The sequence below is a fragment of the Canis aureus genome, chromosome 9 (genome assembly GCF_053574225.1).
Source record: "Canis aureus isolate CA01 chromosome 9, VMU_Caureus_v.1.0, whole genome shotgun sequence".
NCBI lineage: Eukaryota > Metazoa > Chordata > Mammalia > Carnivora > Canidae > Canis > Canis aureus.
Window position 1 is genome coordinate 46,428,333 of NC_135619.1, and position 26,670 is coordinate 46,455,002.

The following is a 26,670-nucleotide window of genomic DNA, read 5'->3' on the forward strand; positions in this document are numbered from 1 at the left end:
GGAGAGTGGCTGTGGATACCCAGAGGGCACTAGCCCTGCTAGAATGGGGGAGGGGTTCTTGGGAGGGAGGGCTGAGTGTGGGTGTGGATGGAAGGAGGAGAACTGATCAATGGGGAAGGACTTCCTAGAGAAGAGAAACTGTTACTCACAGGAAGTGAAAGCATTGTTTGGTTGGCATCAGAGCAGTTTTTAAGGCCTCTCTGCTTGGTTAGGAAGAAGGCAGGGATTCTCTTCACATTAAACAGCCCTAGCTGCACAAAGGAGTATTTCACAGGACCAAAACATGACTTTCATGGATGTGGTTGTATTCTTTTTTTAAAAGTAATTTCTACTAGGTGACGGGCACTGAGGTGGGCACTTGACGGGATGAGCACTGGGTGTTATTCTATATGTTGGCAAATTGAACACCAATAAAAAAATAAATTTATTTAAAAAAAAAGTAATTTCTACAGCCAACATGAGGCTTGAGCTTACAACCCCAAAATCAAGAGCTGTATGCTCTGCTAACTAAGCAAGCCAGGTGCCCTGAGATATTTATTTATTTATTTATTTATTTATTTATTTATTTATCTATCTATCTATCTATCTATCTATCTATCTATCTATTTATTTATTTATTTTTTTAAGTAATCTCTAGGCCCAACGTGGGGCTTGAACTCATGACACTGTGATCAAGAATCACCTGTTCTACTGACTGAGCCAGCCAGGTGCCCCATATTTTTTTATTATTTTTTTAAATTGTAGTGTAGTTGACATATAGTCGCACAATGTTATATTTGTTTCAGGTGTACAACAGGAATTCAACAAGTTTATGTGTTGTGCTATGCTCAGCACCAGTGTAGCTCCCATCTGTCCCCACAGAGTGCTATCACAATACCATTAACTGTACAGCCTAAGCTATACGGTTTGGCATTCTTTCTGTGAGAAAGAAGGCACTAAAGAAATGTACCACCTTGCATTTCAAATGCAGGTATTTCAGTGTTTGAAACATTGGAACATGTAGGGTGATTTAATATATATAAATACTGAGTATGGTTCAGATGGAATAACTTGAAATAAGGGCGAGCTGGTACCTAAGTAACCCTGGAATAAATAAAAGACCAACATTCTTCACTCACTGTCAGCCAGACAGTACAGCCCCTATAGTGGGGGCTGAGCATTGTGCAGTGGCCTTCCCACAAATATAGCTCAGAATCCCCAAATACTTTCTGTTGCATTGTGTGCAATATGTCCAAACTACTTCTTTTAAAAGGCAGGTGTAGGAAAGATGCTTTAAAAACAAAGTAGGGGCACATGGGTGGTTCAGTCAGTTAAGTGTCTTCCCTCAGCTCAGGTCATGATCCTGGAGTCCTGGGATTGTGCTCCCTGCTGAGTGGGGAGTCTGCTTCTCCTTCTCCCTCTGCCCCTCCTCCCACTCATGCTTTCTTTCTTTCAAATAAATAAATAAAATCTTTTTTAAAAACCCATTAAAGGAACACCTGGGTGGCTCAGCAGTTGGGCATCTGCCTTTGGCTCAAGGCATGATCCCAGGATCCGAGATCAAGTCCCACGTTGGGCTCCTTGCAGGAAGCCTGCTTCTCCCTCTGCCTGTATCTCTGCTGCTCTCTCTCTGAGTCTCTCATGAATGAATAAATAAAATCTTAAAAAACAAACAAACATTAAAGCAACCAACCCTTTAGAAGTCTCGCAACTTTCTCATATACCCTTGTATTTGTATTAGCCTGCAGCACCCAGAGCCATCTGTGGGACCATCCTGTGCTAGTCTTCCCTCAGACCCTTTTCCTTTGTGTCTTGCCAGGATTTCCAATGAAAACTACGTTCCTCATGGGCTGAAGGTGGTGCAGTGCCATAGCCAGGGCGGGCTGCGCTCCCTCATGCAGCTGGAGAGCCGCTGGCGCCAGCACTTCCTGGACTCCATGCAGCCCAGGTACCTGCCCCAGCAGTGGTCGGTGGACCACAACCATCAGAAGCTGCTCCGGAAATATGGGGAAGACCTTCCCATCAAGCTGTCGTGATAGCGGCTTTCCTCCCAGGTTAGGACAGCTGGGAAGCTGAGCCAAGGTGGGAAAGTCACCTCTTCCCGTGTCATTAATTGTCAGAGCCTAGTGTCACAACTTGGAATGCTAACCCACGCTGATCCCAGGATGCTTCTGGTGGAGCGAGGCTGTTGCTTCAAGGGGAGCTTATGGTTTTGGATTTTAGTTGGACAGGGTAAGAATTCTTTTTTGCCTCCTTATTTTATTTTTATGGACAAAAGGGCCTTGGCCTCCATTTTACTTTCCTTCTTTTGCTTTCCCTGTGCAGACAGCAAATGAAGGAGTCTCCCTGAAGTGACTTGTTAAGACGTTCAGGTTTTTAATACATTTCTTCCCTGTCTAGTATGTTGGTTTTTCTCAAACAGGGGAAAGTCAAGTATTTTAATCCCATTGGGTTAGGATGGGAGAAAACATGCTTCTAGAGGTTGGAGAGGTGAACAAGGAGTCGGATTCATTTTCCCAGTTCCAGCTCATAATTACAAACTCTTTGGCTCTCCCACAGTTCACCTGGTTGAGATCCATCCCATCTAGGTCACTTCAGTTTATTTCCATACTTGAGAATGCTCCCCTTTCCACGTCCAGGACCAAAGCAGCAACTTCCTGCCATATGCTTCCACCCTAACCCTGGAGGAAATCCTTTTCTGGAAATAGGCCTTCTAACTGGGTGGGGCAGAGAGAAGTATAAGCACCGTCTCTCAAGAGAACTTTGATATTTGCTCAGCTTTCCCTTTCATGCTGTTTGTTGTCTGTCTGTTGCAATCCTCCTGTCCAGAAGTACAAGGTTTTTAGCTTAATCCCTTTCTAAGACAAAGATTATCTTCTTTCAGAGTCAATGTCAGGTCCTTTCTGTGTCTATGTTCCATCAGATTTGTAATACTGACCTTTTTTAAACACTTAATTCTCTCTTGGAGTCCTTTGGTTTCTCCACCTGCTCTCATGCCTGGGACTCCTAGATTAACTCATATATTTACATGTTCAAAATGGTGGTGTTTCATCTCTTTATAGTAAAGCCACCACTTTGAGCATGAAATCAAGTTATTAGTGATTAGTATTTTTTCTAAACTATGAGAACTTTTTTACGTTACAAGATCATAGCAAACTTTAAAAAATAATTTTATGACCAGAATCCAACAGTTTTGAAATTGTGCCCAGGTTGGTGATAGTTATTCTAACACTGATAAATAAAACTTCTTCTAAGCACAAAGCTCACTGTAAATGTAAAAACTTTTTTTCTTCACAGCTTTATAAAATTAGTAAATCTTCTTGGAGGAGGAAATATTTATCCTTCAGGTCTGTGCCGTGTGGCAGCGGTATGGTATGCACACAGGTGTACTGTACAGAGCATGCACATAGACATACCATGCACAGATGTACCACACACGACGTGTGTGCAGACATACCATGCACAGATGTACCACACACAGCGTGCGCACAGACATACCGTGTGCATTGTGACTATAGCCCATCAACACATGGTCAGCAGATGGATGTGCACATCTTGCACTTTATTCCTCTGCTCCTTCATTTCCTCTTGTCCTCAACCAGGTATTTCTGGGATCTGAACTAGGAATCCTTGAAAATGAATAGTACCAGCCACCTTGGGGACAGGATGTTCAGTGTGGTAGGTAACTGTGGGGCATGTGCCTCAGTGACAACCCCAGGCTCGAGAGTCCAGAAACAATGGAGATTGATGGGTGGTCCTTAAAGTAGGCAGGCTTGCCACAAGGTGGCACTCACAGATTTTGTTTTATATTCATTCTTGAGAAATAGGGCTTTTATACGTGGTTCCTGAACATAACCGATGACTTATATTTCCAAATTTGTGTAGCTGATTTGGGATCATTTGGATAGGCTTAAAAGAAAAACTTCTTCCTCTGAAACAGGGAGTAGAGTGCCTGCATTCTCTTTCCCTCTGATCCTCATTCTAAGAGGGAAGAAACACAAGGTCATTTAGGTGTAATGGTTGCGGTGGGAAGAAGAAATGGATTTTCCAACAGAGCTTCCTGCAGAGCCCAGTTACAGAGCCAGCAACCACCGTAGAGAAAGAAGCTAGACTGGCACATGAGATTTCTCACCCTTCCCAGAAGTTCCTGTGTAGATTTGACTCTTTGTTCTCTGAGTCAGCCTTTAGCACCCTTTCCGGAAGACTGACAATTGTGATCTCAAATGAGATATTTTAGGACAGGCATATTTTAAAAGAAAAGCTTATTGTTTTTTGCTGATAGAAATGTAGTATATGTTCATTAAAGAGGATTAGTCTAAAAAAGGAATAAAAACCATCCATCTTCCCTCTATCTAGAAAAGAGCTAACCTTTGCTGGTATGTCCATGAATCTCTTTTTCAGTATTTAAAAATGCATATAATACAAACAAAATTCAGAGTCCTACATATATACAGCTTAGCATCTTATTTCCTCCCCCTTCACTTAACATGGTACCACAAGTAATTAATTTCCTGTGCCCCTAATCTTTAAAAGTAGATTTCTAGTGGCTCTATAATACTTTAGTTTAAAGTTCATTCCCATACTGTTGAAAATTTTGGTTGTTTCAAATCTTGTTAATATCAGTAATGCTGTGATGAACTATCTTTTATATAAATCTTTGACTGACTATATCTTTGATAACTTACTTAGGATAGGATCCTAGAAATTAGATGAGACAGAGGGGACTCACATTGTTGGAATGAGGAGTACCAATTGATATCACCTTTTAGGAGTATATTTCAGGGAAATGCTTCTCTCTGACCCTCTAGCTCATGTCCCAGTGCATTTGCTGAGCCTCCATGTGAACAGTAGTGAGAGGTCAGTGTCATGGCAAGGGCCTTTCTGTGCCCTGATTGTTGTGTTTTGAGGTTCAGAGTCTTTTCTCTGCTTCCCCTTGTCTCTTACCCTTTATTGGCTTATTTCCTCTTGTAGCCAATGTTTTTTGGAAACACTATTTTAAAAATGTAAAATAAAAGTTACAGATAAATATTTTTGTGTGTACAATACACAAGCAATCAGTGATTTGTTATTCTAAAGTGAACAAGGCACAATATTCAGGGATTTGTTGCTTTTTAAAGAGTGCAGCCATAAGTTACTTATTCTTATCCATGTCACGGATGGAGATCAGATGACAAAATGTGTTCTGTTGAAATAAAGCCATGTTAATCCCTCACTTTAGACTCTTAGGAACCCAGTAGGCAGAAAGAGCTCTTGTGCAGCTTCCTTTTCTACCTATTCTCAGGGGGCCCTAACATTTGACTATAATCTAAATTCTTAGTTTACCGTATTTCTCTGAGTTTTTCATTCGTTTATCCTTTCCTCCTTTTCTTTTTCCTTCATTATGTCTCATTGTCATAGAAGGTATCAGTTTTTACTTTTAAAGAAGATAGTTTCCTGGCTTGCTAGTCTATTAATTATTACATATGTTAAAAGGGTCCTTCTTTCTAATCTTTCATCTTTTCTGTTGCTTAGTGGCCATTTTTGGAATGCCTCATCCTTTAGGAACACAGTGGGTATCAGTTTTTCATGGATGAGATAAGCTGAATGAGGGTATAAGAATGATCTTGTTATGATGAACTCTTGATCTGAATAACAAAAATATAACACATAGTCCTCAGAATACTTTTGCTTTGGAACTCAGCAGTCTATTTAGGTATTCACCAAGTTACCTCCTCATGCTGCAGCCTTATACCTTCTGCCTGTCCCCAATCCTGGAGCAGTTTCACTTCAGGTGATGCCACAGGGCTTACATGCAGCCAGGGAGCCTGCTGGTTCAAATTACCCATCCCACCAACCTGCTAGGAGATGCATTAGTCATTCCCCTTTGCTCAAGGCACCAACACTTGCTTGCTAATGCCAGCATGTTATTCAGGAAGATGGGAAGTCCATTAGACTATTATTTCCATCTAACCAGGTCTGTCTATCGTTCAGTCTTGTTGGAGATCCCTAGACACTGTGGGTAACTGGACCAAATGGGTAATCATTTGGGGGATAATCTGGAACTTTCTTTGCATAAGAATGGGGAATATCAAACTAGTTCAGACATCCTAGGTTGTATCCTCTTCTAATGTAGGAAAGGTCATTTTCTACTCTGAATGGAGGTAGTTAATTTCCTACCCTCCAGACTGAACTCAGAGCATTTTCCCTCCTTCTAGCTTCCTTGTTATCAATTCTTGCATTTTCCTCTTGCTAAGTGAGTAGTCTGTTGCCTTTCTGCCTTCATAAGCTCTAAAAGCTGCTGAGTTTGTAGTCAGCATTATTATAAGCATGATGTGTGGTCCAAAATATTCTTGAGTTGGGGAGGCTTATATTCTACTCCTGCTTCCCAAAAATCTCCCTTTTCAGACTTCAACATGCTGGGGCAGAGTTTGGATTCTGACTATTCAGGTCACCAGGGTATCCATTAAGTCTTGGATAAGAACCAAGCATTTGAGCTTAGTAAGCTAACAGCTGAAAAGAAATGGGAGACTGAGACCTGGGTAGTTTTAAAAGAAGTGTGTTTATTTAGTTAGTGGATTGATGGGGGTGTAGCCCATGGATTTAACTTTCTATTTTGCTTTTCTCTATACTCAGTTCTGTTGTGTGTTGGATCAGAGGAATGGGCTGGTAATTTAGGTTTTGGTTCTGGCCATTAACTGTGTATCTTTGGACTAATCACTTAACTTCTCTGGGCTCCTTTACCAATAAAGTTAGAAGTTGAAGTTAGATGTGCTGTAAGGACCCTCCTAGCTATAGTTTTCTGTAATACATCCCACTGTTTCTTATGTGGCACTTTCCCTTTGGAGCTGTGTACCTTCTGCTTCGTTGCACACCCTCATCCCGCCCCCAGCTCTGGGAATGGAGACTGTGCATGGAAAGAGGGGGAATGAGGAAAGCAGGATGCCACACCATGTCCTCCTGGCCTCATTGACTAGAGAGAAGCCTGCTTCCTCCATCTGGTGTTCCACCTGGGGTCGGAATATACTTCTCACCAGAGATGTGCTGTGCATGGCCTTAGGGAACTCACATTTCTACTTAGTTCACTATTTAACAATAAAAAAAGAAGAGAAATATTTATCTTCAACTGCATTGCTAGTGCTGTAAGGTTTAATAAGAGATAAGCACAGAATGGAAATGAGGCAAGTTTGCCAAGTATTATAGATGGGAAGATATTGAGAAAGAAGGAGTAAGTGTTTCTCATTTTAAGGATAGGAGAAATTAAGACTATACTATAGAGGACTGAATAGAATTAGGTACTTCAAAAAGAAAACATTAAACCAATAAGCTAAAAATATTCTCTTTTTATGTTGTCATGACTGCCTAAGAAAATTGAGGGATCCACAGTGTTAACACATTGTTATCCACCCGTAAGTCCTAAGACATGATCAACTCACAGGGAGACTGGGAAGTTTTGGGGGCCTGCATCTTGTATAACCCTGACTGGCCTTGGACTTTGTCCCTCTTACCTTTATCTGGCCACCAGCAAGACAGACATTTGTAAAACATAAAGTTTATATCTTATAAGCTATCAAAAGACTTTTCTCTCTCTATATATATATCCCTATGACTAGACAGAGAGTACATTTCCCAGTTCATCCTTGTGCTTAGTTTCAGTCCCAAAGAGGGTGTTGGTATATTGGCTTTCCTTTGTGTAGCACAGATTTGGACCAAATATGCTAAACTTGAAGCTCTTTTTATAACAATCGCTCAGATATAGACATGAGCCCCCATTTTCTACCAAATTAGGGTCATTTTGTTGCTGTAGTTCCAAAAGATAGCCAAAAGGAAGGCTAAGGTGTGTTTCTCTGCCCTCTGATGAACCGTAACTTCATCTAAAATTCTGACATCTTTTGTTATATCCCATAGAGCTAACTAGAGTTCCAGTCAGCTAGCTTAGTTTTTTCAAATCAAAGTATGGCCTTCAAGGTTTGGTAGGTCTGAGCTATAGCCACATACATATGGCTTCCTCTGTGTTCTTGGATACAATGAACAGGACTAACGTTGGCTCCAAAAAGGGACAGAAGATGGCTTGTGGTTAGTTTTTCTTTCTTAAATGTTATACAAGTGCAGAGCAGTTGGCTGCCGTCCGCCTCTCAAACCATCAGCAGAGCTTGACCTTGGCCAAGATTTTGCCTCATCCTCTCGGCATTTCAGCATAGAGTTGCGTTTCAGCCATGGAATGCTTAACCAAAAGCACATGCTGTAGTGATGGTTTCCAAAAAGCAAGTTTTTACAAAACGTCTACATCATGTTGTCCTCTCAAAACAAGTTTTCTCTGAACCACCAACCCAGTAAACCTTGAAATGACGATTTTTGACTTTCATTCACAAAAGCTAGGATTTTTGTTGTTAATAATACTTTATTGAAGCACAGTATAATGAACATACAATAAAGTACAAATCTTGAGAGCACTGCTTGTGAATTTTGACAAATTGTATGCATCCATGTTACCATTCAGGGCTGGTGGTTTGTTCTCTTCTCTTCTCTCTTCTTTTTTTTTTTTTTTTTGGAGCAACCACTCATCATAGCCCCTTACTGGCTTATACTAGCTATGCCGGACCCTGCCACCCAGTCCTGGGGCCATGCTCCTTGGGAGCTCCCAGTTCCTGGCCAAGGATGGCCTGGTTCTTGGGGGCCTCCCAGCCTACCCACAGAACATGACCTCCTCTAGGGCCCTTGGCCAGGCCTGAAGCTGGAGAGGCAACTGGAAACAGTAGGGCAAGGGCCCTGCTGTCTCCCACTGGCTGCAATAGGTTTCAGAAAAGTGCAGGGGTGCTGGGCTAAGGAAAACAACGATTTGGGAAGAAAGAGGCTGGGCAGTGAGTAAATGGACACTCAGGATTGGGAACCATGCAAAAAAGAGGTGCCCTGTCTGCTCCTCAGTGTGAGAGAGTCACCCCTTGTGCAGCCACCACACCAGTGTCTGGCCCATCTCAGTCATGCTCAGCACAAGGAAGCCTTTGCATTTCAGCTCATCTAGGACTATGCGAGGAGGGTTATTAATAAAGTGCTAACAAAAGTTGTTTCCCAAGACACTTCTCTTTGAGGCCCCCAGATACTGAACCTGCTCTAGATCTGAGTACTTACCGCCCACCAGGGTGGGGCGCACTTCTGTGTGGATGTGGGTGCTGATGAGGAGATAGGGCATGGTGCATGGGTTCTGGCCAGGCTCCCACTCAGGGCTTTGGGCTCAGCATGGATGCCAAACCCTCAGGTTCCAGAACTGCTGCAACCCATGGCCTGAGTCCAGTTACTCCAGCTCTCAGGGCTGGGGTTTCTTATATTACATGAAACATCTAAAAATAAATAAATAAATAAATAAATAAACAAATAAATAAATAAATAAATAAATAAAACATATGATTATGTACAGCCTTGGATTGGAAGGTTGTGCATTCATCTGCTGGAGCAAATTATTGTAATAAGACAAAGAATCCAAGTCAAAACAGGATGAAGGTTTGGTGGTCTGAATGTGGGCTGTTTGCTCTTTTGTCATATCTAGTAGATGTGGTTACTTCAAAGCTTCATATTTGTTTTTTGACAAGTTACTGTTGAAAACAGGTAATATATGCACATAATACCAAAAAAAATTTTTTTATTGTGTAATGGAAAGGGAGTCTCCTCCCTCCACCCCTAGCCCTTTCCCTCCTTGAAGGTAATGACTTTAGACTTTACTGTTACTTAGGTGTTGTTCAGCCTGGGGCTGGGGCTGAGTGTGTTTTTTGTTTTTTTTTTTTTAAGTCTCAACTTTCTTCTTTGGTTATTAACCAGGAATATATTTCTCTTCTCTTCTCTTTACAATCTAGGCTCTAGTCTAGGGCATTTATGCAGAGACTTGGACCTGTAGCTTTGTATGACTAATCCTATTTGTCCTGTCCCATAAAGTTCATTCTCCATATCTGTCACCTGGCGCAAAAGTCCATGTTTCTCACAGGATTAGCCAGGAGGTGATAATATCTGGAGGTTTTTTTTTTTTTTAATATTAGGCTTGCTACTTTTAAAATACATATTTGAAATTTTCCATGATCAATTTTTAAAAATTCATATTTCTTTAGTAGGGGCTCCTGCAACACACCTATCTGATTTTTTAATTTGTTTTAAAGTAATACTTAATTGTAACCTACAAGTAAACTGTAGGTGGATCTCTAGACAGTCTCATCCCTACCCCCCATAGCCACTCAAATCAGACATTCAAAATTCCAAAGTTACAGACATGAACTGGGATGATTATTCACCTTCACAAGCCGTTCTTCTCTTTAAACATAGGATTGACCTCAAATTTATTTTGAAAAGCCAGCTTCTCTGGCAGGCAAAATTTGATTTGATTGATACACTAAGTTTTTCAAGAGTATAAATGTCATGCAGAGCAGAGGACTTATATTCAGCCTGGAACCATACTTTACACAATTTACAGGCTCAAGAGCCAGGGAAGGAAGACCTCTCGTGCCCAACCCTCTCAGTCAGACAGAAACCAAAGCATGATGGATGGCTGGCTTCACTCAGCCACTTTTACCTCCCAGCCTAATTTGGTACTCCTCCGTGGCAGGTGGTTAAGGAGTCAGGTCTTCTCCAAAGATACACAGTCTAGGGAAAGGAGCGAGGCTGTTGGTGTTTTCCAATTCAAGTCCCATATGGTTTGCCTGGGGCCATTTTATTTTTGATGTCCTTTGGTGCTCTCTTCTTTGTCTTGCTGTTACCGGGTCACCCAAGGCCTCTTCAGTCATCATTGCAAATATTCCCACTGGTCAGGGAGCTCCCAGGGAGCATCCCTTTAGAGCAGCTGTCACATTTGAACAGCATCTGCTTTCTGACAAGCTTGAAGACAGAATTAAGGAAGTCGTCGAGCCTTTCCCAGTGGAAGTGGAGAACACAAACAGCCTTTGGGACTTGGATCAATACACTGAGTTTAGTGGTCTGGCAGCTTGTGTCAGGGGAAGGCAGGCTGATTCCCAGAGGGGGCCAGGATCTCATGGTCCTGGCTCTGTTGTCCGTGCAGGGTCCTTATCCTGGAATGGTTCCCTCAGCCTTTGGCTCCAGCCTTTTCTAGACAGGGAAGCAGACCAAGGTAAAATGCTTGCTGTGTTTGAAAAAGATTCTGCTCGCTGCAGCCAATAAGCCCAATAGCCTGGGAGGTGAATGACCCTTCCCAAGAGATTTCTGTTGCGCCACTCATCCGGCCTCCGGCCCCTCACACACTGCCCGCCCCAGCCCTCCTGCTCCTTCTCTGTGACCTGACTCCACTCATGTCAGCTGTCCTCTTGCTGCTCCCTGGATGGTTTCTCTTCAGGCCTTTCTGGTTTTAGTACTATTACACTTTTATTGGTTTTCACTCTCTGCTTTTTCTTTCCCTGAAGCTGTTTTTCCTCATAACTCTGTATCTTTTCATCTCTTGTGTCCACTCTATCAAGTGTGTGTCTCCATCTGCTGCTCCTTGTCTGACTCTGTCATGGCTTCTCAGAATGTCCTCTTGCCTGCACCTTCGTATAGCCTGCTGGAGGACAACCTGCCCCCACCTGGGCTTTGCTGACCCTGGAAAGAAGTCGGTACGGGGATTTTGAACAGTTGGTGGAGGAGCCCTACCTTGAGCAATCCCAGTTGTGGGGCAGGTGACAGCACCAGTCTGGGCAATGACCTCAAAGATGGCGGCTGTCTCTGGGCAGTGTGGCAGTGAAATAGGAGGGGTAGAGGGAAGTAGGGGACACAGAAGTGACAGCCAGCACTCATCGAAGGGGATAATCAGAGAAGGAGGTGAAAGAAGGCCGGGCAGCAGCTAGATGTCACCAGGGAAAGCTGAGCAGGAGCTCCACGAGGGGAGAAAACCAGGGGAGTGGGACCTGCCAGAGATGCTGCAGCCCAGCTCTGCCCAGCAGAGGCCAGTGGCATGGGGACGGGGCCAGGAGAAAGGGGAGCTTTAAAGACCTTTTCTCCCCGTGCATCTCTGGTCCTTTTGTTATTTTCCTTTCCTGTTCCTGCCCTCATGTTATATTAGCAACAGAAAACAAAACAAGACAAAAAGCAGTCTGTCTTTGAAAGTGAATGGCAAAATCTGGAAAATTTGAAGCTGGATGTACATACTTCCCCATTTGCTGGACTCTTGGGCCCCTTTGCCCACCAGGCAGCTGGAGCCAGGAGGGCTAGCCCCTTCCTGGAATGCCTTGAATGGAGTCTCTATACCAGTTTGACAGCCGGAGTGCCAGTGGCAAGGGCAGCCAGCAGTGGTGCCCACCCACAGAACCCCTCCATGTACATGGTGCAGGCAGGGGAGCAGGGCTGTTGGCCAACCCAGCTGGAGGGCTAGGACTGGTCTTGGGCTGGGCCTGGGCTGAGGGTTGGCTTCCAGTGCATGATGCCAATCCTAGCACAGTCTCCTCTACCCCCAGGAAATGAGCCGCAGAGAGGCTTTGGTAGAAGAAAAAGAAAGGAAAACTCTTCTCTTGCTTAAAAAAATGTTTAAACTGAAGAGGTAATAAATGCATGTGGCAAAAAAAATTCAAAAGATACAAAAGAATAAATGATGAAAAGCCTCCCACTTCTGTTCTCAAGTTCCCCTCCTCAGGCATCCTGGATGTACCAATTTCTTGTACATTCTTCTTACTTCTCCTTTTTTAGGTCTGCTGTAATCCAGAAGTTTTTAGATTCTTGACCCAATGGAATATTTTAAATTGTTTGGATGTATATGTATTTATGTAATGTGTGTGGAGAGACTAAATGATTAATAAAGAAAACTGTATCTCGGTTTATTGCCAATAATTCTTGCTGGGGCAGGAATGGTTTGAAATATTAAAATAACTAAATAGAATCTTAAAATGCTAGCACTGGATAGGACCTTCTGAGTCCCTTGTACCAAAGCCTTCATTTCAAACACAAGAAAGAGTCCTAGAAAGTGACTTTTCCAGAGTCACCAAGTGAGGTAATGGCACTTTTTAGGTGGTGGCCTTTGGAAAGATACGGATCCCCAAATGAAAGACAAATGATTGGGCATGGGTTTAGAAACTTCCTTAATTGGATACAAATATAGGGAAAGAAATTGGTAATTTCCAGGAAAAACCTGAAGTTACAGCTAGTTAAAAAACATACATGTGCGCTTGTGTACACACGCACACGCACGCACGCACACACTCAGGCATTGGCAGTGGACAGAAGATGAAAGTCAACTGAGTCTACTGTCCTGCTGAGCTGGGCAGAGGCTGTTAGAGGCAGCATGATGTCACTCTGCTGAGGAATCCGCACCCCTCGGGCTCATGGCACCAGGCTGGAGGCAGAGGCAGGTATCTTTTGTTGGGCAGGAGGGAGAAATGCCCACCCAGACTTGAGTAAGAGTCTGTGCATGGACCCCAGGGTGGAGATGCCTAAGGTGTGAGGAGGGTATGCCTGGCTATGCCACTGTGGAGCTCTGGCACCACTGGATCCATGAGCACTGACAGCCCCAACTGTGTACAGCACCTCCTGGGAGGAGACACCCCACAATTTATATGCTGACAAAATGGCAGGATAATTTTTTAAAATTCTCTCTGCTTTGACATTTGCTCCAGACACTGTGAATGACTTCAGTGTCCAAACCAGATTGATGGGCCTTTTGATGGCTTCAGTGAGAGGGGACATGTATGACTGTAAACACTGGCAGTAAAAACCCTCAATTGCTTTGAAATGGTAAATTTCCAGGCAATGTGGATCTGATGTTACACGCCTCCTGCATTAACAGCTTTTTCTTCCTGTTCAATTATTTTGGCTGGTAAGGGAGTGGAAATTACACTTCAAAATATATCGATGGATATTTTCAGCCTTGCTGAGAGCTTCAAAATATGTACCAATCCCAGGAACATTCCCTTTCTTTCCAACTTCCAGTTTCTCAGGGAAAATGGAGGTATCAATGGCAGGCCCAATTAGACCAAAGGAGATGCAGGAGCAGGGCCGGGACAGAGGGAGGGGGGTGTCCCTTTGCATTTCAATTTTATCTGGTCTTATTGCATAATCTCTTTCTCAGCCAAAGTTTGCTCCAGCCCTAAGTCTAGGGGTCCATCCTAATATGTGCCAGGTGATGAGGTCCTTGATAAAGAAACAAGTATTCCCAAGAGCTTAGGTCTGGGGGCCTTGAAACAGGGTATCTGATGGAGTAGGGAAAAAACTGCCAGTTCTCTGTGGCTTCGTTTTCACTCGAGGGATCCAGAAGTCCTAATCTCTGATGCACATAGTTCTCTCCTATGGCCTAGATGCTGGGCACAATGGGCAGCCACCCAGGAGTGCATTTGCCCCAATTGTGCCTCTGGTTTTCTCTTCTCTATCTGACCACCTGACCAGCTTCTTCCACTCCTGTTCCTAAGCACCAGACCTGGACTTCCAGCAACCTTTCTGGGCAGACCACAGAGACCTCAGGTTCAGTTGAACATGTCTCTCAAATTGTTCCTCCTCCTGTATTTCCCATTTCAATGAATGGTTCCTGACCTTACACCAAAGCACTTGTCTTTTACACAAGAAATCTGCATACTATTCTTAACTCCCTTCTCTAACCCCACTTCCTACTGATCGCCACATCCTCTGAGTCTGCCCTCTCCCTCTCCTCCAGAGTTTGTTTCTGTCCTCACCCAGGCCCACAACAACTACTTGCTTGGACTATTATATCATTGTGATCTTCTGCTAGTCTCCAGCCTCCTCACTAAAATTTATAACTGATCATGTCACTCCCTGTTTCAAAATCTTAGATGGTTCTCCATGGCTTACCAGAGTCAGTCCAAATGTCCTATAAAGACATGAAAGATATCTGCTAACCGGTTGATGCCTACACCTCTAACCTTGTCACTGCCCCGTACCCCGTTTCCTGGGCTCCCGTGCACTTCCACATCCTAGTGTCCTCTGTTTGCCTCTTCTTCCCAGAACACCCTTCCACCTCTTGCCTACCTGCCTACCCTTAGAGATTCTGTTCCCAGATGAGTTCTTACTCTAAGAAGACCCCTTTGTGCTTCAATAGAATTCCATTATATCCTCTTGTGGCAATTGATGTGTACTTCCCCATGATCAGCTACTGGGCTCCTCTGAAGCTGTGATCAGGTTTTGCTCATTTTTGTATCCCTGGAACGTAAAATTGCCTGGTGTGGTAGGCTTCAAGAAGGAAAGGAAAGAAAAGGACCAGGAACAGCACCCTGTGGGTAAGCAGCCTTTGCATTCTGAGCAGGCTTGTGGAATTTTCATGGGACAGAAGGGGGAGTCACAGCAGCCCTCCACCCTAGGTATTTACTCATCCACTCATTGCACAAATACTCAAGGAGTGCTGCCATGATGCTCAAAAACTGTGCTAGAAACTGGTGACAAAAGAAGGCTGCCAGGCCCTGCTCAGAGGAACTCTCATTCAAGGGTGAGAGACGGACATGTGACAAGCACTGCCCTGGTATTTTGGGCCATCTGTTTGCCTCTGAGGACCTTTGCCACTCATCTCCATAGAGGCTGTGGAGAGGGGGAAGGGATGAAGGAGAGCACGGCAGAGATGAGGAGGGCAGGGAGGCCTTGCAGAGGGCTCTGCCTCTGGGACCAATTCTGCTGACCAGCTGGCTTTATTTTTGCATTTCTCCTTTGTAGAAATTCCTTACTGTTAAGAAAAAAAGCATTTGACACATTTCTAATTAACCCTCAGCCACTGCAATCTTATTATCCCCAAATGCAACAGCTGGCTCATTTTATGATCAGTAATAATACGTAGTTCCTGCAGTTATCCACCAGAACCAGGGTCACTCCTCCCAAATTCTGATGGGACCACAGGGGACCTTTCCATACCCCATACCCCCTGCCCCACCATCGTGGGGCAGCAACATTTGGCCCCTGGTCCCGTGGTTGCAGGAAGGGGAACAGTGCTCCTGGGGAGGCACTGTTGGGGAACCGAGTTACTCCCCCCACTGGCCCACGCTGACTGACCCCCAGATGAGTCACTCCCTTTCTCTGGGCTCTAGTCCTGCACTGATGGTGCTCACAGCCGCCCATTCCTTCTCTTCCCTCCCTTCCTTGCATCAATAAGTACTTAACAAGCATGTACTGTGTGCGGCTATATGCCAAGTGCTGTTCTAAGTGCTGGGGAGACAGTGGTGAAGAAAACACACAAGAACTCCTGCCCTCATGGAGCTTACATTCCAGTGGCAGAAATCGATATGAAAAGCCAAATGGGAGAACGATGACTGGGACGCCTGGGTGGCTGAGTGGTTGAGCTTCTGCCTTCAGCTCAGATTGTGATCCTGGAGTCCTGGGATCAAGTTCTGCATCAGGCTCACCACAGGGAGCCTGTTTCTCCCTCTACCCCTCTCTCTGTGTCTCTCATGAATAAATAAAATCTTTTAAAAAGGCGGGGGGGACGATGACTGATCAGAAGATTCTTGGAGTTTCTTTCAAAGAGCCAGGTGCTCTCCTTGATGGTTTATAGAAACTTAGAAATAACATTCACTTAGGTACAATGGTGCCTTAAGTGTGGCCAGCTGACAGTGGTGATCCTATGATGGCTGGGTGACCTCTTACGGGCACCAGTCTCTTCGTCTGTGAAATGGAGAGGGTCCCACCTTGGTCACCGGGTCATCGTGAGTATTCTGAGATCTTGCTTCGGCACAGTGCCTGTTGCACGGTAACACACATTCTATTCACCATGTCTGCCTCCTTTTCTGCTGAGGGCAGACACGGCGGTCTAACGAATCCTCCTCCCTCACTATCCGTCCCGGCTGCAGCTGCAAACAGGGCAAGAGGCTTCCAAGTTGATGGAGTCTCAAGGGTAATGGGTATGCTGACAAGAATGGACACCCAGCAGCAGCCAGGGCCCGTACTCTGCGTCTCCCCTGCCCCCTCGGGGCTGCTCAGCACAGGCTCTAAAGAGGGAGGCAGCCACGCACTTCTGGGGCAGGACGGTCATCCTTGTTGGGCCTGTCTGGGGTCTTTTCTCCTTCACAGCCCTGGTGAGCCGTCCCCTGCGTGCACCCTGGCCAGGCCTTTCGAGAGCCCCTGGTGCCAGCAGCCAGCAGCAGTGCCTGTGAGAGGGGCGGGGTGAGGTGGGTGCCTGGAGTGGTGACCAGCACTGGACTTTCCGTACTTTATTTCCTGTCTCTCCCAACAGTGCAGCAAGTTAAGCGCTGTCAATGCCCCTAGAGGAAACAGGATAGGAATATGCCCAAGCCACTCTCCTAATAGGTGACTCTCCTAACAGCTTTTTTTTTTTAATTTTTATTTATTTATGATAGTCACAGAGAGAGAGAGAGAGAGAGAGGCAGAGACATAGGCAGAGGGAGAAGCAGAGACATAGGCAGAGGGAGAAGCAGGCTCCATGCACTGGGAGCCCGACGAGGGATTCGATCCCGGGTCTCCAGGATCGCGCCCTGGGCCAAAGGCAGGCGCCAAACCGCTGCGCCACCCAGGGATCCCTCCTAACAGCTTTTGAATGCAGGTTACCTAGCTCCAGAGCTAGGATCCCACCCAGACTATATGCCCTTTTCCCCCTGTTATCCATCCCCACATCAAATGCACAGGGGCAGAGTGTTCCCTGGGGCCTCTGGGAGTGCCAAGGGCATGTGGCTTTGCCCAGCTGCTGGCTTCAACAGCTTCAAAAGAGAAAGGGACGTGCCAGAGAACAATGCCACATTTCGAAAGAAAGTGCCCAAGGAACCAGCAGTCCAAAAAGGCACACTTGGAGGGACCTTGGAGGTCATCTCCGCGCATCCCTCCTTCTCCAGAGGACAAAATGCAGGCCCCAATCTGGAGGAGAGGTCCCAGCCTACAGAACTTCTGACCACCCTGCAGACCACCTAGGGTGCTCAGAAGCCCTGCACAGGCGCCCAGACACTGGCATAGGGAATGGACTCAAATCCAGCCCACCTCTTACCTGCTGTATAAGAGTTTTCCCAAGTCCGGGTCTGCAGGCTGTGGCGCTTCAGAGATCACATATGTGAGGAGCCAGCTCAGCAGCTGGCACCTGCTGGGTACCCAGTGAACTACAGCGATTATCACCACTCTTGTTAATGGATGCTGGGCAACACCAAGTTTCTTAGACGTCGCTTTGATTCTATGATTCTACGGTTCCATTCCTAGGACCAGAGAGAAAACAATGCTCACTGTCATATCTGAACACTGAACGCCATCTCGGGGAGGGCTGAGCCTCAGCCGTGCACCTATTTAGGATTCAAATCTGGAAGAAAGCCCATGGGCTGTAGGTAAGGTGACAGCCCGTATTCCCAGGCTCTTGCGATGTACCTGTGGCTGGAGACCCATCACCTAACTCCTGCCTAGGTCAAATTTCTGTTGGCCAAATGAGCATGGTAATGACCTGCCTCCCGACCCCTGCCCCCATCCTGGCCCTGCCCTGGGGAAAGTTTACTGCGTCTACCTAAGGGAAGACTGGCTGTGAAGTCTAACATCACAGAGAAGTTATGGGGTTTTTCTGGTGGTGGTGGCATGGGGGTGTGTGGTGGGGGACAGGCTTCTCTTTGGGACAGAGCTCCCAGGGAGTGACAGTTGGTACAGCGCTATAGCATCCTCACCACTGACCCCTGAGGAGGAAGAGAAGAGCCATGCAGAAATCCTGCCAAATTCCAGCTTCTGCTTCCCTCCCTCTCTTCACACAGTCCTCCTCCTTCTAGAACCATTGGAAAACCCATCAGTCTGATTTTGGTTTCCAGCTCCACCACCACCACCACCCCCAATGCCTAGGGGTGAGTTTGGAGCTTCTCACTAGGAGTTGATGTAATGTCTTTGGATCCCACATCCTCTCACCTGGTTTTCCCAAGACCAGAGGCAACTAGATATGCGTAGGCCAGGCCTGGCTGAGGGAAGCAGCCAGTGGCAACAGAGGGCCATTCCCCAAGTCTTTCCACTTTGCTGGCCTGAGAGCCTGTGTGGAAGTGGGGACTCCAAGAAGCCAGTTCCCGTACTTTTTCTTGATGTTTGGAAATGCCTGTGGGGCCCAACTCTTAAGCAGCAAGGTTTTTCTCGCTTCTCATGGAGGACATGGCCACTGGATCAGCTCCATGATTCCGGTGGAAACCAGGCTATGGCTTAACAGTGGTTTTCTCCATCTATGGGAGTGAATCCTGCCCCTACTGCAGTCTAATTAAACTCCCCAGGCAAGAGACACCCAGGAGGGCAAGGCTGACCCACAGCTCCAGGGCCAGTGGCATCTCCACACTCAGGCCTCGGATTCTCTGCTACTTTGTGAGACCCTCTTTGTACACTCCTTTTCCAGGGTCGTATTCTTGGTGGAGTCATTTTTAGACATGTCTACGTTTCCTCGAGGTTCACGTTCTGAGTGAGGAGGAGGGTACTGCAGTGCCAATGATGATCTTTCTGCAGCAAAAACTCATTAGGCTTTTCCTTCCTTCATTTTATTTCATTCCAATAGCAACATAATGAGGGTCTATTACATGCATGGGTCAGTCCTTCATGCTGGAGAAACAGGGAAAAAATAAGTGGTGCAGATGGGGGTGGTTGGGGAAGGCATGCGCGGTGACCTCACCTTTGCCTGATTCCTGAGGCAGCTTCATTTAGAGTCAGGGACCTTATGTGGGCCAGGACCCTCCGTGAGAGCCAGTGTCCAACAGCAACAGCAAGAAGTAAGCTCCCTGCCAGCTCTGCCCCTGGCATTCCAGGGCTCAGCCTGCCCAAGTCAAGCCCCTCCAAGCCCTTTCCAGCATTCTGGGCCCCAGCAATGCCAGGCAGCTCTCTTTTCTGGAGCACATCAAGTACTGCCATCCTCTAGACCTTTGCTCTGGCTATTCCATGCATCTAATGCTTACCCTGCCCTCCCCCTGCCCCGCCTCTTAAGAATTTATTCAAAGGTTTGTCCACCTTCTGTGAGAAGCCTTCTCTAAGACTACCTTGCCATACGGGGTATTTATTCCTCTGTGCCCGACACTGTGCTGCTCTCCTAGAACTAATTCAGCCCACCTTGCCTTCTGCTCTGAACAACAGCAGTCCACACGGGATTCTCAATGCCTCCAGGGCTGGGGCCAAATCTCCGTGATTTCTGTGTCCGTCGTCTCTCACCACCGTGTTTTGCACTTTGTGGAAAGTGCAAACGGAGAGGTGGCTTCTCGGCTAGGCTCTGCCCACTAATTAGGAGTGTGTGGCCTCGGGCCAGTCTTCCAGCCTCCTCTGGCCTCCTTCCTCCCTAGACAAATAGCGGTGATGATCCCCCGCGGTTGTTCAGAGGACAATGAAAGGTCTGGAGGGAAGCCTCGTGAAAGCTGGGAGCCCCGGGCCAAAGGAAGATGTGGGGTAGTTGTACCCCCATCTTTCTTTCCTGGCTGTGAAGCAGAGCCCATCCCTTCCGCTCTCTGCGACCGTCGAGTGCACCGGCTGCCGCTCCTTCCTCCGCGCGGGCCCCGGGCCGGCTCGGCGTCCTTGGCTGCGGAGGATTCCCGTGCAAACTCCAGACTCTCCTCCCGCCCAGCCGCCCCTTCCCGAGGCCTCGCCGCACACACCTTGAACCCCGCGCCAGAGCGCAGTTGCGAGCGCAGCCGGGGGCTGCAGCTTCGCGGCGCGGGCCGGGGTCGCGCGTCTCGGCCGGTGACTCAGGGCGGCTCGGGCCGGGCCGGGGCGGGGGAGGGAGGCGGGACCGGCCGGGGCCGCGCGGGGGCAGCCGCCGGGCGCTCGGTCGCGGAGCGGTGGGAGCAGAGGCTGGCTCTGGCCCGTCGCCATTCCACCGCGGGCGGGCGGCTCTCGGGGCCCTGCTGCCGCGCCGCTGGGCACCCGCCGTGCTCCTCTCCCCGCGGCCCGGCGGGGGCTGGAGCGCGGGGCGGGCTCTGCGCGCGGATGAATGGGCGCCCGGGGGACGCGCGCGCTCGGGGCTGAAGGGCATTAGGACCGTGAGGATCGCTCCGCGCTCCGGTCTCTCCCTATCACCCCCCACCCCCCACCTCTCCCTTTTCTGCTCTGCAGGACTGAGCAGCCAGGCGCGAGCGAAAACAAACAGCTGGGGCTGCGCGCGCCCCCACTCCGGCCCCCAGAGCAAGCCGGCCCGCGCCCCCGCTCGGGGCGCCCGCCCGCCCACCATGAGGAAGATCCGCGCCAATGCCATCGCCATCCTGACCGTCGCCTGGATCCTGGGCACTTTCTACTACTTATGGCAGGACAACCGAGCCCACGCAGCATCCTCCGGCGGCCGGGGCGCGCAGAGGGCCGGCGGGAGGCCGGAGCAGCCCCGCGAGGACCGCACCATCCCGCTCATTGTGAGTACGCCCCGCGCAGGGCGGCCGGCGGGGAGGGGGCGGGGAGGCGGGGAGGCGGCGCGCGTCCGGAGCCCCGCTCGGCTGCGGAGGGCGCGGGGCCGGGGGCTGCGTGCCCGCCGCGCCCCGCCGGCTTTGTATTTGTTGGAGCATTCCTGTCCGTTGTTATGGCAACCCCTGTCGGGCCGGCCGGGCCGGGGCGCACGGATGGAGGGAGGGTGACAGCGGGTGGGGGCTGGGAGAAAGTGCTGCAAGTTTGGTGGGCCCGGCGTGCGCGCGCGACTGGGAACGTGGCTCCCTGAGCGCTGCGCCGCGCCGCGGGGGCGGGGGGCCGGGCGGGGGCCGGGGCCGGGGCCGGGGCCGGGGCCGGGGCCGGCCGCACCTCGCCTGCCCCAGGAAGGCGGCCGGACCGCGCGCACGGCGACCCGGCAGTGGGAACCTCGCGCGGCGGAGCGCGTAGGTGGCCGCGCGCACCCCTCTCTAGTCTCCGGGCGGCAGAGGACGTGGGGTGCGGCGCTGGGCAAGGGAGGGTCGCTAGGGGCCGAGCCCCGATCAACTTGAACTTGCTCCTTTGGCGCGGAGGACTGACTCCCCCACTCGCACGCGCGGCACTCTCTGGGTCCGGGAGAGGTCTCTTCCTGTAGGCGCCCTTCACCCCAGCGCGAGGGTCCGTGGCGGCGGGCGAGCCGGCGGTGTGTGCGCTCGGGCCGGCAGGTTTCTCTCTCGAGGTCAGCCCCGCGACGCGCGGGCAGGGAAACAAAGGTGGCGGAGCGCGGCGGGGGCCTCCGCGCCTCTGCCCGGGCCCTGGGCGCTCCGGGGACGAGGGGGGGGCGTGCGGAGCCCCCTCCGCCCTGCAGGGGGCGTCCCTGCCCCCGCCTCCGCCCGGCCCGGCTGACAGCCCCGTGGGGCAGGGGCACCTGTTGAGGCCGGAGGGGCGGGCGGGCCGCGCTCTCCAGACCCGGGCCGGTGGCGGCCGAGAGCCTCGGGCGACCCTGGGACACGCTGCCAGGCTGGGGCGGCTGGGCCAGAAGCGGCCCGGGAAGGAGGAGGGGGAGAAAGTGCGGGGCCCAGGGTGGGAGAGTGGAGCCGGGTGGCCATCCTGATGGGAAAGAGCTGGGCCCCGGGAGGCAGGAGCGTGGAGCTCCTCCGGGAGGTGCAGGTCCAGGAGGGCGAAGGCTCGTGTGGAGTAGGATCTGGGATATTTCTGCAAAGGCAGCTGAGCCCCGGGAATATGGTGGAGGCGGGTGTCGGTGTGGAAGCGTTTGTATATTCCCAACCTGCCCCAGATGCCGTGTCTTCTTACCCCCCTTCCTCCCCCGGGAAGAAGTAAAAAACCTCTGCAAAGGAACCGTATTTCCTAGCTTTGCCTGCTGCGACCTTGAGGTTTATGGGTTTTCCCCAGCCCCCCTTTTCCCCCATTGCCAGATCCCTGGCCTGTTGAACTCCCGGGAATGAGCCTGATCAGATGGAGTGTTCCCTTTTGAGCTGAGGGTCCCTGTCACCAGGAACAGTTTCCAGAGCACTTGAGGGTATTTGGCCCCAAAGGCCGATGAGGATAAAGCCTCCCGTGTAAAGACCCCAGGGTATTGGGATCTCGGCAGGCGGACAGCTTGGAGTGGGATCTGGCCAAACCAGTAGTGGCCCCAGGCCGCAGGGAGCTTCCACAGGCGGGGCCCCTACCGACTGCGGGCTCCTACACCCCGACAGGGCCGGCCAGGTCTTGGCGGAGGCGGGCTGGCCAGGCGGTCTGTCCTTCGGTGACGGTGACGTGTTGGGAGGAGGGTCTGAGCCCGAGGGGGAGGAGGAGGGGAGCTTCGAGGGGAGAATGAAAGGGGAATGCCAAGGAACCGAGCGCAGGAGCGCAGGGTGACCGCTCCTCGGAGCAGCGCCGGAGGCCGGGTCTTCTCACGTGTGTCTCTTCTTCAGAATCCTGACCTTGCTCTTGGACCTCTCTTCACTCCTCCTTGGCCTGCGACATCTGCCGGAAAGGCCACTCAGACTGAGAACCCTGGCGTGGCTGGGTGGGCCCTGCTGGAGGCATGTGGCACTTGTTTGGGAGGGGTGGAAATTGGAGGTCCTGGGGGCGCTCCAGTGAGCATCCTCTGGCCCGCTCCTTGTTCCCGTGGGGTTTGACTTGCTGCAGATTGGAACAGGGCTGTGAACTGGAAGCTAAGTTTAAAGTGTGAAGGATTATGTGGAAGATCCCAGGGAGCCAGGGAGGACGGGTGCAGGAAGAGAGGGAGAGTGGGAGTCCCCGGGAGTGAGGGGAGTGAGCCGCAGACAGTCCTCTGGCCCCCCCGGGGGTGGGGGGGGCATGGCCAGCTCCCTCTCTGTTAAGTTTGAGCCCTGGGTGTCTGTTTCATGAGCACCGGTCCCCACACCTCCCTGGATACAGCCTTGCATTGTCTTCCTACCTCCCGAGGTATTTGACTTCTTGACGATTCTTAGTCATATACGCTGTCACACAGCGACTATGCTGGAAGCTTCTTACATCTCCATACTGATGCACACAGCAAGACTTAATAAGTACTTGTTAGGCGAAAGAAGTCGGATTTCTGCCCATCTCTGGGAGTAGCCAAGCTTCATACCTGCCTCCCCCGCCCTCGACTATTTTGTTCCCGGCTTCAACCTGACTATAAGTAAGGGGATAGGGGAATACATGTTCATCTTCTCCAGAATTTGAACTCTGTGTCCAGCCTAAAAGAGGCAGGTGCAGCTGAGCTTTGCTTGCTCCCGGAACGCTGTGGTGAACCTCTCCCTGGTCTTCTTGCCATTCCAAAACACGTCCCTGTCTAGTTGGGCCAGGACGCTGCATGTGGGTTTTCAAATTCTTAGGGAATGATGTGGCCAGCCCTGCTGACAGAGGTTGAGAAAATTCAGACAAGCGTCATCATCACTCCCCTGGGGAATCAGAGAGCAGGGCTGGGAAGGGGGGGGAGGGTCTGCATAACAGCCTGGGCCAGGGGGGCAGCTCTGCCTTCACAATGTCTGGGCTATTCGAAGCCAGCCAAGTTGCTTCTAGACCTTGGAGGCGCCGTTTGGCATTGTGGGGTGTCGGCATAGCAACCGTATGGCCCGGATTTCTCAGGGAGGTCCTGATTTTTAATACTCTGTCCTGCTGTCAGCCCGTGTGTCACAAATTTTGATATGGAAAACTGGTTACGGAACATGTAAAAACTACAGGGAGATACTGACTCCATCCCTAAATGGCTGCTTGCAATGTGGCAGCGTTTGTGATTTTTCCATGCTGTATTTTCTGGGCAAGGCATGCATGTGGGGAAATCCACTTGAGTCCACATGGATGCACGCTGGCCCTGGACAGCAGCTAATGCGGGCGGCGGAGCAGACACGGCCGGCCTTCAGTCTTCAGACCTCACAGTTGGGAAGAACATTTGTGATTGGTTTGGCACTCAGGTTTTCCATATGCTAGTTCTCTAAGAGGCATGGGTGGGATGCTAAGGTGCCACACGGAATTTCACTTTGCAGACATATTTTTAAAAGACTGTCCATTATGAATGTTTTCGGATAGAGGTACTCATTTGCAACACTTCCTGTTTGGAACCGTTAAAGTCTTAGGCATGAGTTTTCTTAGACTAGGGTTTTCTTAACCTACAATTGCAATACTGCTGATGACCGTGGACAAAATATGTGTATGTCTGGACCTTGGTTATTTTATGTCAAATTGAGGTTAAATGATTTGTAAGGTTTGTTGATCCTTAGACAAGCTAATGAGAACTTCATTTCTAGGAGCAAATAGTGGCTTTTTTTTTTTTTTTCTTTAAATTCATGAGAGACACACAGAGGCAGAGACAGAGGCAGAGGAAGAAGGAGAAGCAGGCTCCTCTAAGGGAGCCTGATGAGGGACTCGATCTCAGGGCCCCGTGATCATGACCCAAGCCAAAGGCAGAGGCTCAACCACTGAGCCACCTAGGCACCCCGCAAATCAATGGCTTTAAGGGAATTTTCCTGAAAGGTGTTAGGTTTATTGCTTGCGGAGGGACAGGCCTCTGTCAGGAGAAGGTCCTGCAATGATACCCCCACTGCCCCCGGCCTCGCAGGGATCCCTGCTCACCTCTCAGGAGAGGACACAGATTTGGTGCTTTTTTGGTACTATTCCCTGAGAGCAGAGGCTTCAATCAGATCTGGATAGGTTTATATTTTATTTATAATGTGTGCATTTCGGAACTGTGGGAATATGCTTTGCCTAAATGACAGAAAATGATTTTATATTTCATTTGTCTAGGTGCCACACACCAGAAAGAGGGTGGAGAGAGAGAGATGTGTGAACACCCACAGCTCTCCCTTGCCAAAATGCTCAGATGGGCAGGGGCTGGTCTCCTGTCACTGTCACTGGGGCCCCATCCCGGGTCATGTTGAAGCCTGCCAATAGGACCTGCCATTAGGGACAGCACAGAGGCGCCAGGGCTGGTAAAGGCCTGACAGACCAAGAGTCACCTCCCTGAGAGGCCTGAGGCCCAAGGTTCCAGGATTCGTTTTAGGGTGATGCTCATTCTGATGGGCCCTATATTTCTGTGTAGTAGCAGCAGTTTTGCCACTGGCTGCGCCAGGCATTGGGCCTGTCTTTCTTCTCTGGCTCGCAGAGTTTACAGCTCTGCAAGCAGAAGAAGCCCTCAGGTCTGGAAATGTCATTTCAAGAGATGTGGAGGGCACTGGCAGGCAACGCCGGGTAGAACCACCCAGGGAACTGTCTTGCTGTAGCAGAGGAAACCACCTGGGGGGTCAGAGGTGAGCCTGTATCGGAGCAGTTCATTACAGTTAGAAGATTGAAGATTTAGCCCCTGTCTGCTTCTGGAGAAGACCTGAAACACCTTCCCTGTAACTTGGGGGCAAAGACATAAGGAGACTAACTAGATGGGAAACCCAGGGCTTCTGAGAGGAGCAGGGAGCAATGACTGGAGTCACTGATGATCAGGCCTGGGCAGCAGTTGTGTTCACTGAATCAGACAGTTTGCGCGGTACACTCACAGGCGGTGTGCAACTGGCTCTGGAAACGGTCTGCAGGGGCTTGGTGTCTCTCCGCTAAACAGATACTTGTGCTCTTTGATCTGTACCTGTGGGGCCTCTGTGATAGCCATTGCCTCTGTATTTTTATGGAGGCCACATTCATTGGATACTTAGATGTCTCACAAACTTTAACCTCTCTGATTCCCTCCAACAACCTAACAAGGTAGGTGCCATTACCAGGTCCAGTGAACATATGAGTAAACTGAGGCTTACTCATCCATGATCAGGCAACTAGGAAGTGCCTTTAAAACGAGGTGTTTCTGTTTCTTTTTTTTTTTTTTTAAGATTTATTTGTTTATTGATTCATGAGAGAGAGAGAGAGAGAGAGAGGGAGAAGCAGGCTCCATGCAGGGAGCCCAACGTGGGACTCGATCCCGGGGTCTCCAGGATCCCGCCCTGGACTGAAGGCGGCCCTAAACCGCTGAGCCATCGAGGCTGCCCGGTGTTTCTGTTTCTGCGGCCCATGTTA

The 26,670-nt window shown here is 49.4% G+C and overlaps 3 protein-coding genes across 13 annotated transcripts in view; 2 read left to right on the plus strand and 1 right to left on the minus strand.

The window, feature by feature from the left end:
* The window catches only part of EXD2 (exonuclease 3'-5' domain containing 2), a 63,298-nt gene extending 50,563 nt beyond the window's left edge, over positions 1–12,735 (plus strand). For both annotated transcript variants that reach the window (XM_077909764.1, XM_077909765.1), the window contains one exon: positions 1,799–12,735. In XM_077909764.1, the coding sequence (XP_077765890.1) occupies positions 1,799–2,015 (217 nt within the window). In that variant the 3' untranslated portion in view covers positions 2,016–12,735. The remainder of the gene's footprint in view (positions 1–1,798) is intronic.
* On the minus strand, positions 8,242–21,210 carry LOC144320809 (uncharacterized). 9 transcript variants are annotated; one of them, XR_013386449.1, is made up of 4 exons: positions 19,897–20,418; positions 18,727–19,395; positions 17,840–18,041; positions 8,242–17,105 (listed from the first exon to the last, which is right to left on the minus strand). XR_013386449.1 is itself a non-coding variant. In XM_077909776.1 (3 exons), the coding sequence occupies exons 1-2, from the start codon at positions 21,032–21,034 to the stop codon at positions 18,020–18,022; spliced, it is 624 nt and encodes a 207-aa protein (XP_077765902.1). In that variant the 5' UTR covers positions 21,035–21,210; the 3' UTR covers positions 8,242–11,040; positions 17,840–18,019. The 9 variants fall into 9 exon arrangements, 4 of the variants coding, with proteins under 4 accessions (XP_077765902.1, XP_077765903.1, XP_077765901.1 ...); XR_013386448.1 differs by having other exon boundaries at positions 18,727–19,296; positions 19,466–20,418; XR_013386447.1 differs by adding an exon at positions 18,502–18,589 and having other exon boundaries at positions 18,727–20,418.
* GALNT16 (polypeptide N-acetylgalactosaminyltransferase 16) overlaps positions 18,070–26,670 on the plus strand; it is a 93,904-nt gene continuing 85,303 nt past the window's right edge. Inside the window, exons 1-2 of one of the 2 annotated variants that reach the window (XM_077909767.1) lie at positions 18,070–18,167; positions 20,890–21,179. In XM_077909767.1, the coding sequence (XP_077765893.1) occupies positions 21,003–21,179 (177 nt within the window). In that variant the 5' untranslated portion in view covers positions 18,070–18,167; positions 20,890–21,002. Of the gene's footprint in view, positions 18,168–20,681; positions 21,180–26,670 lie in introns of those variants that run through there. The other variant, XM_077909766.1, reaches the window with a different exon arrangement.

Excerpts from the sequence above, each read along its gene's own strand:
- LOC144320809 (XM_077909776.1), bottom strand. The coding sequence starts at position 21,034 with ATGGCGATGGCATTGGCGCGGATCTTCCTCATGGTGGGCGGGCGGGCG. Across the intron at positions 18,042-20,432 it reads GCTCTGGCGCGGGGTTCAAG|GAATGGAACCGTAGAATCAT; the intron begins GTGTGTGCGGCG and ends CTCTGGTCCTAG.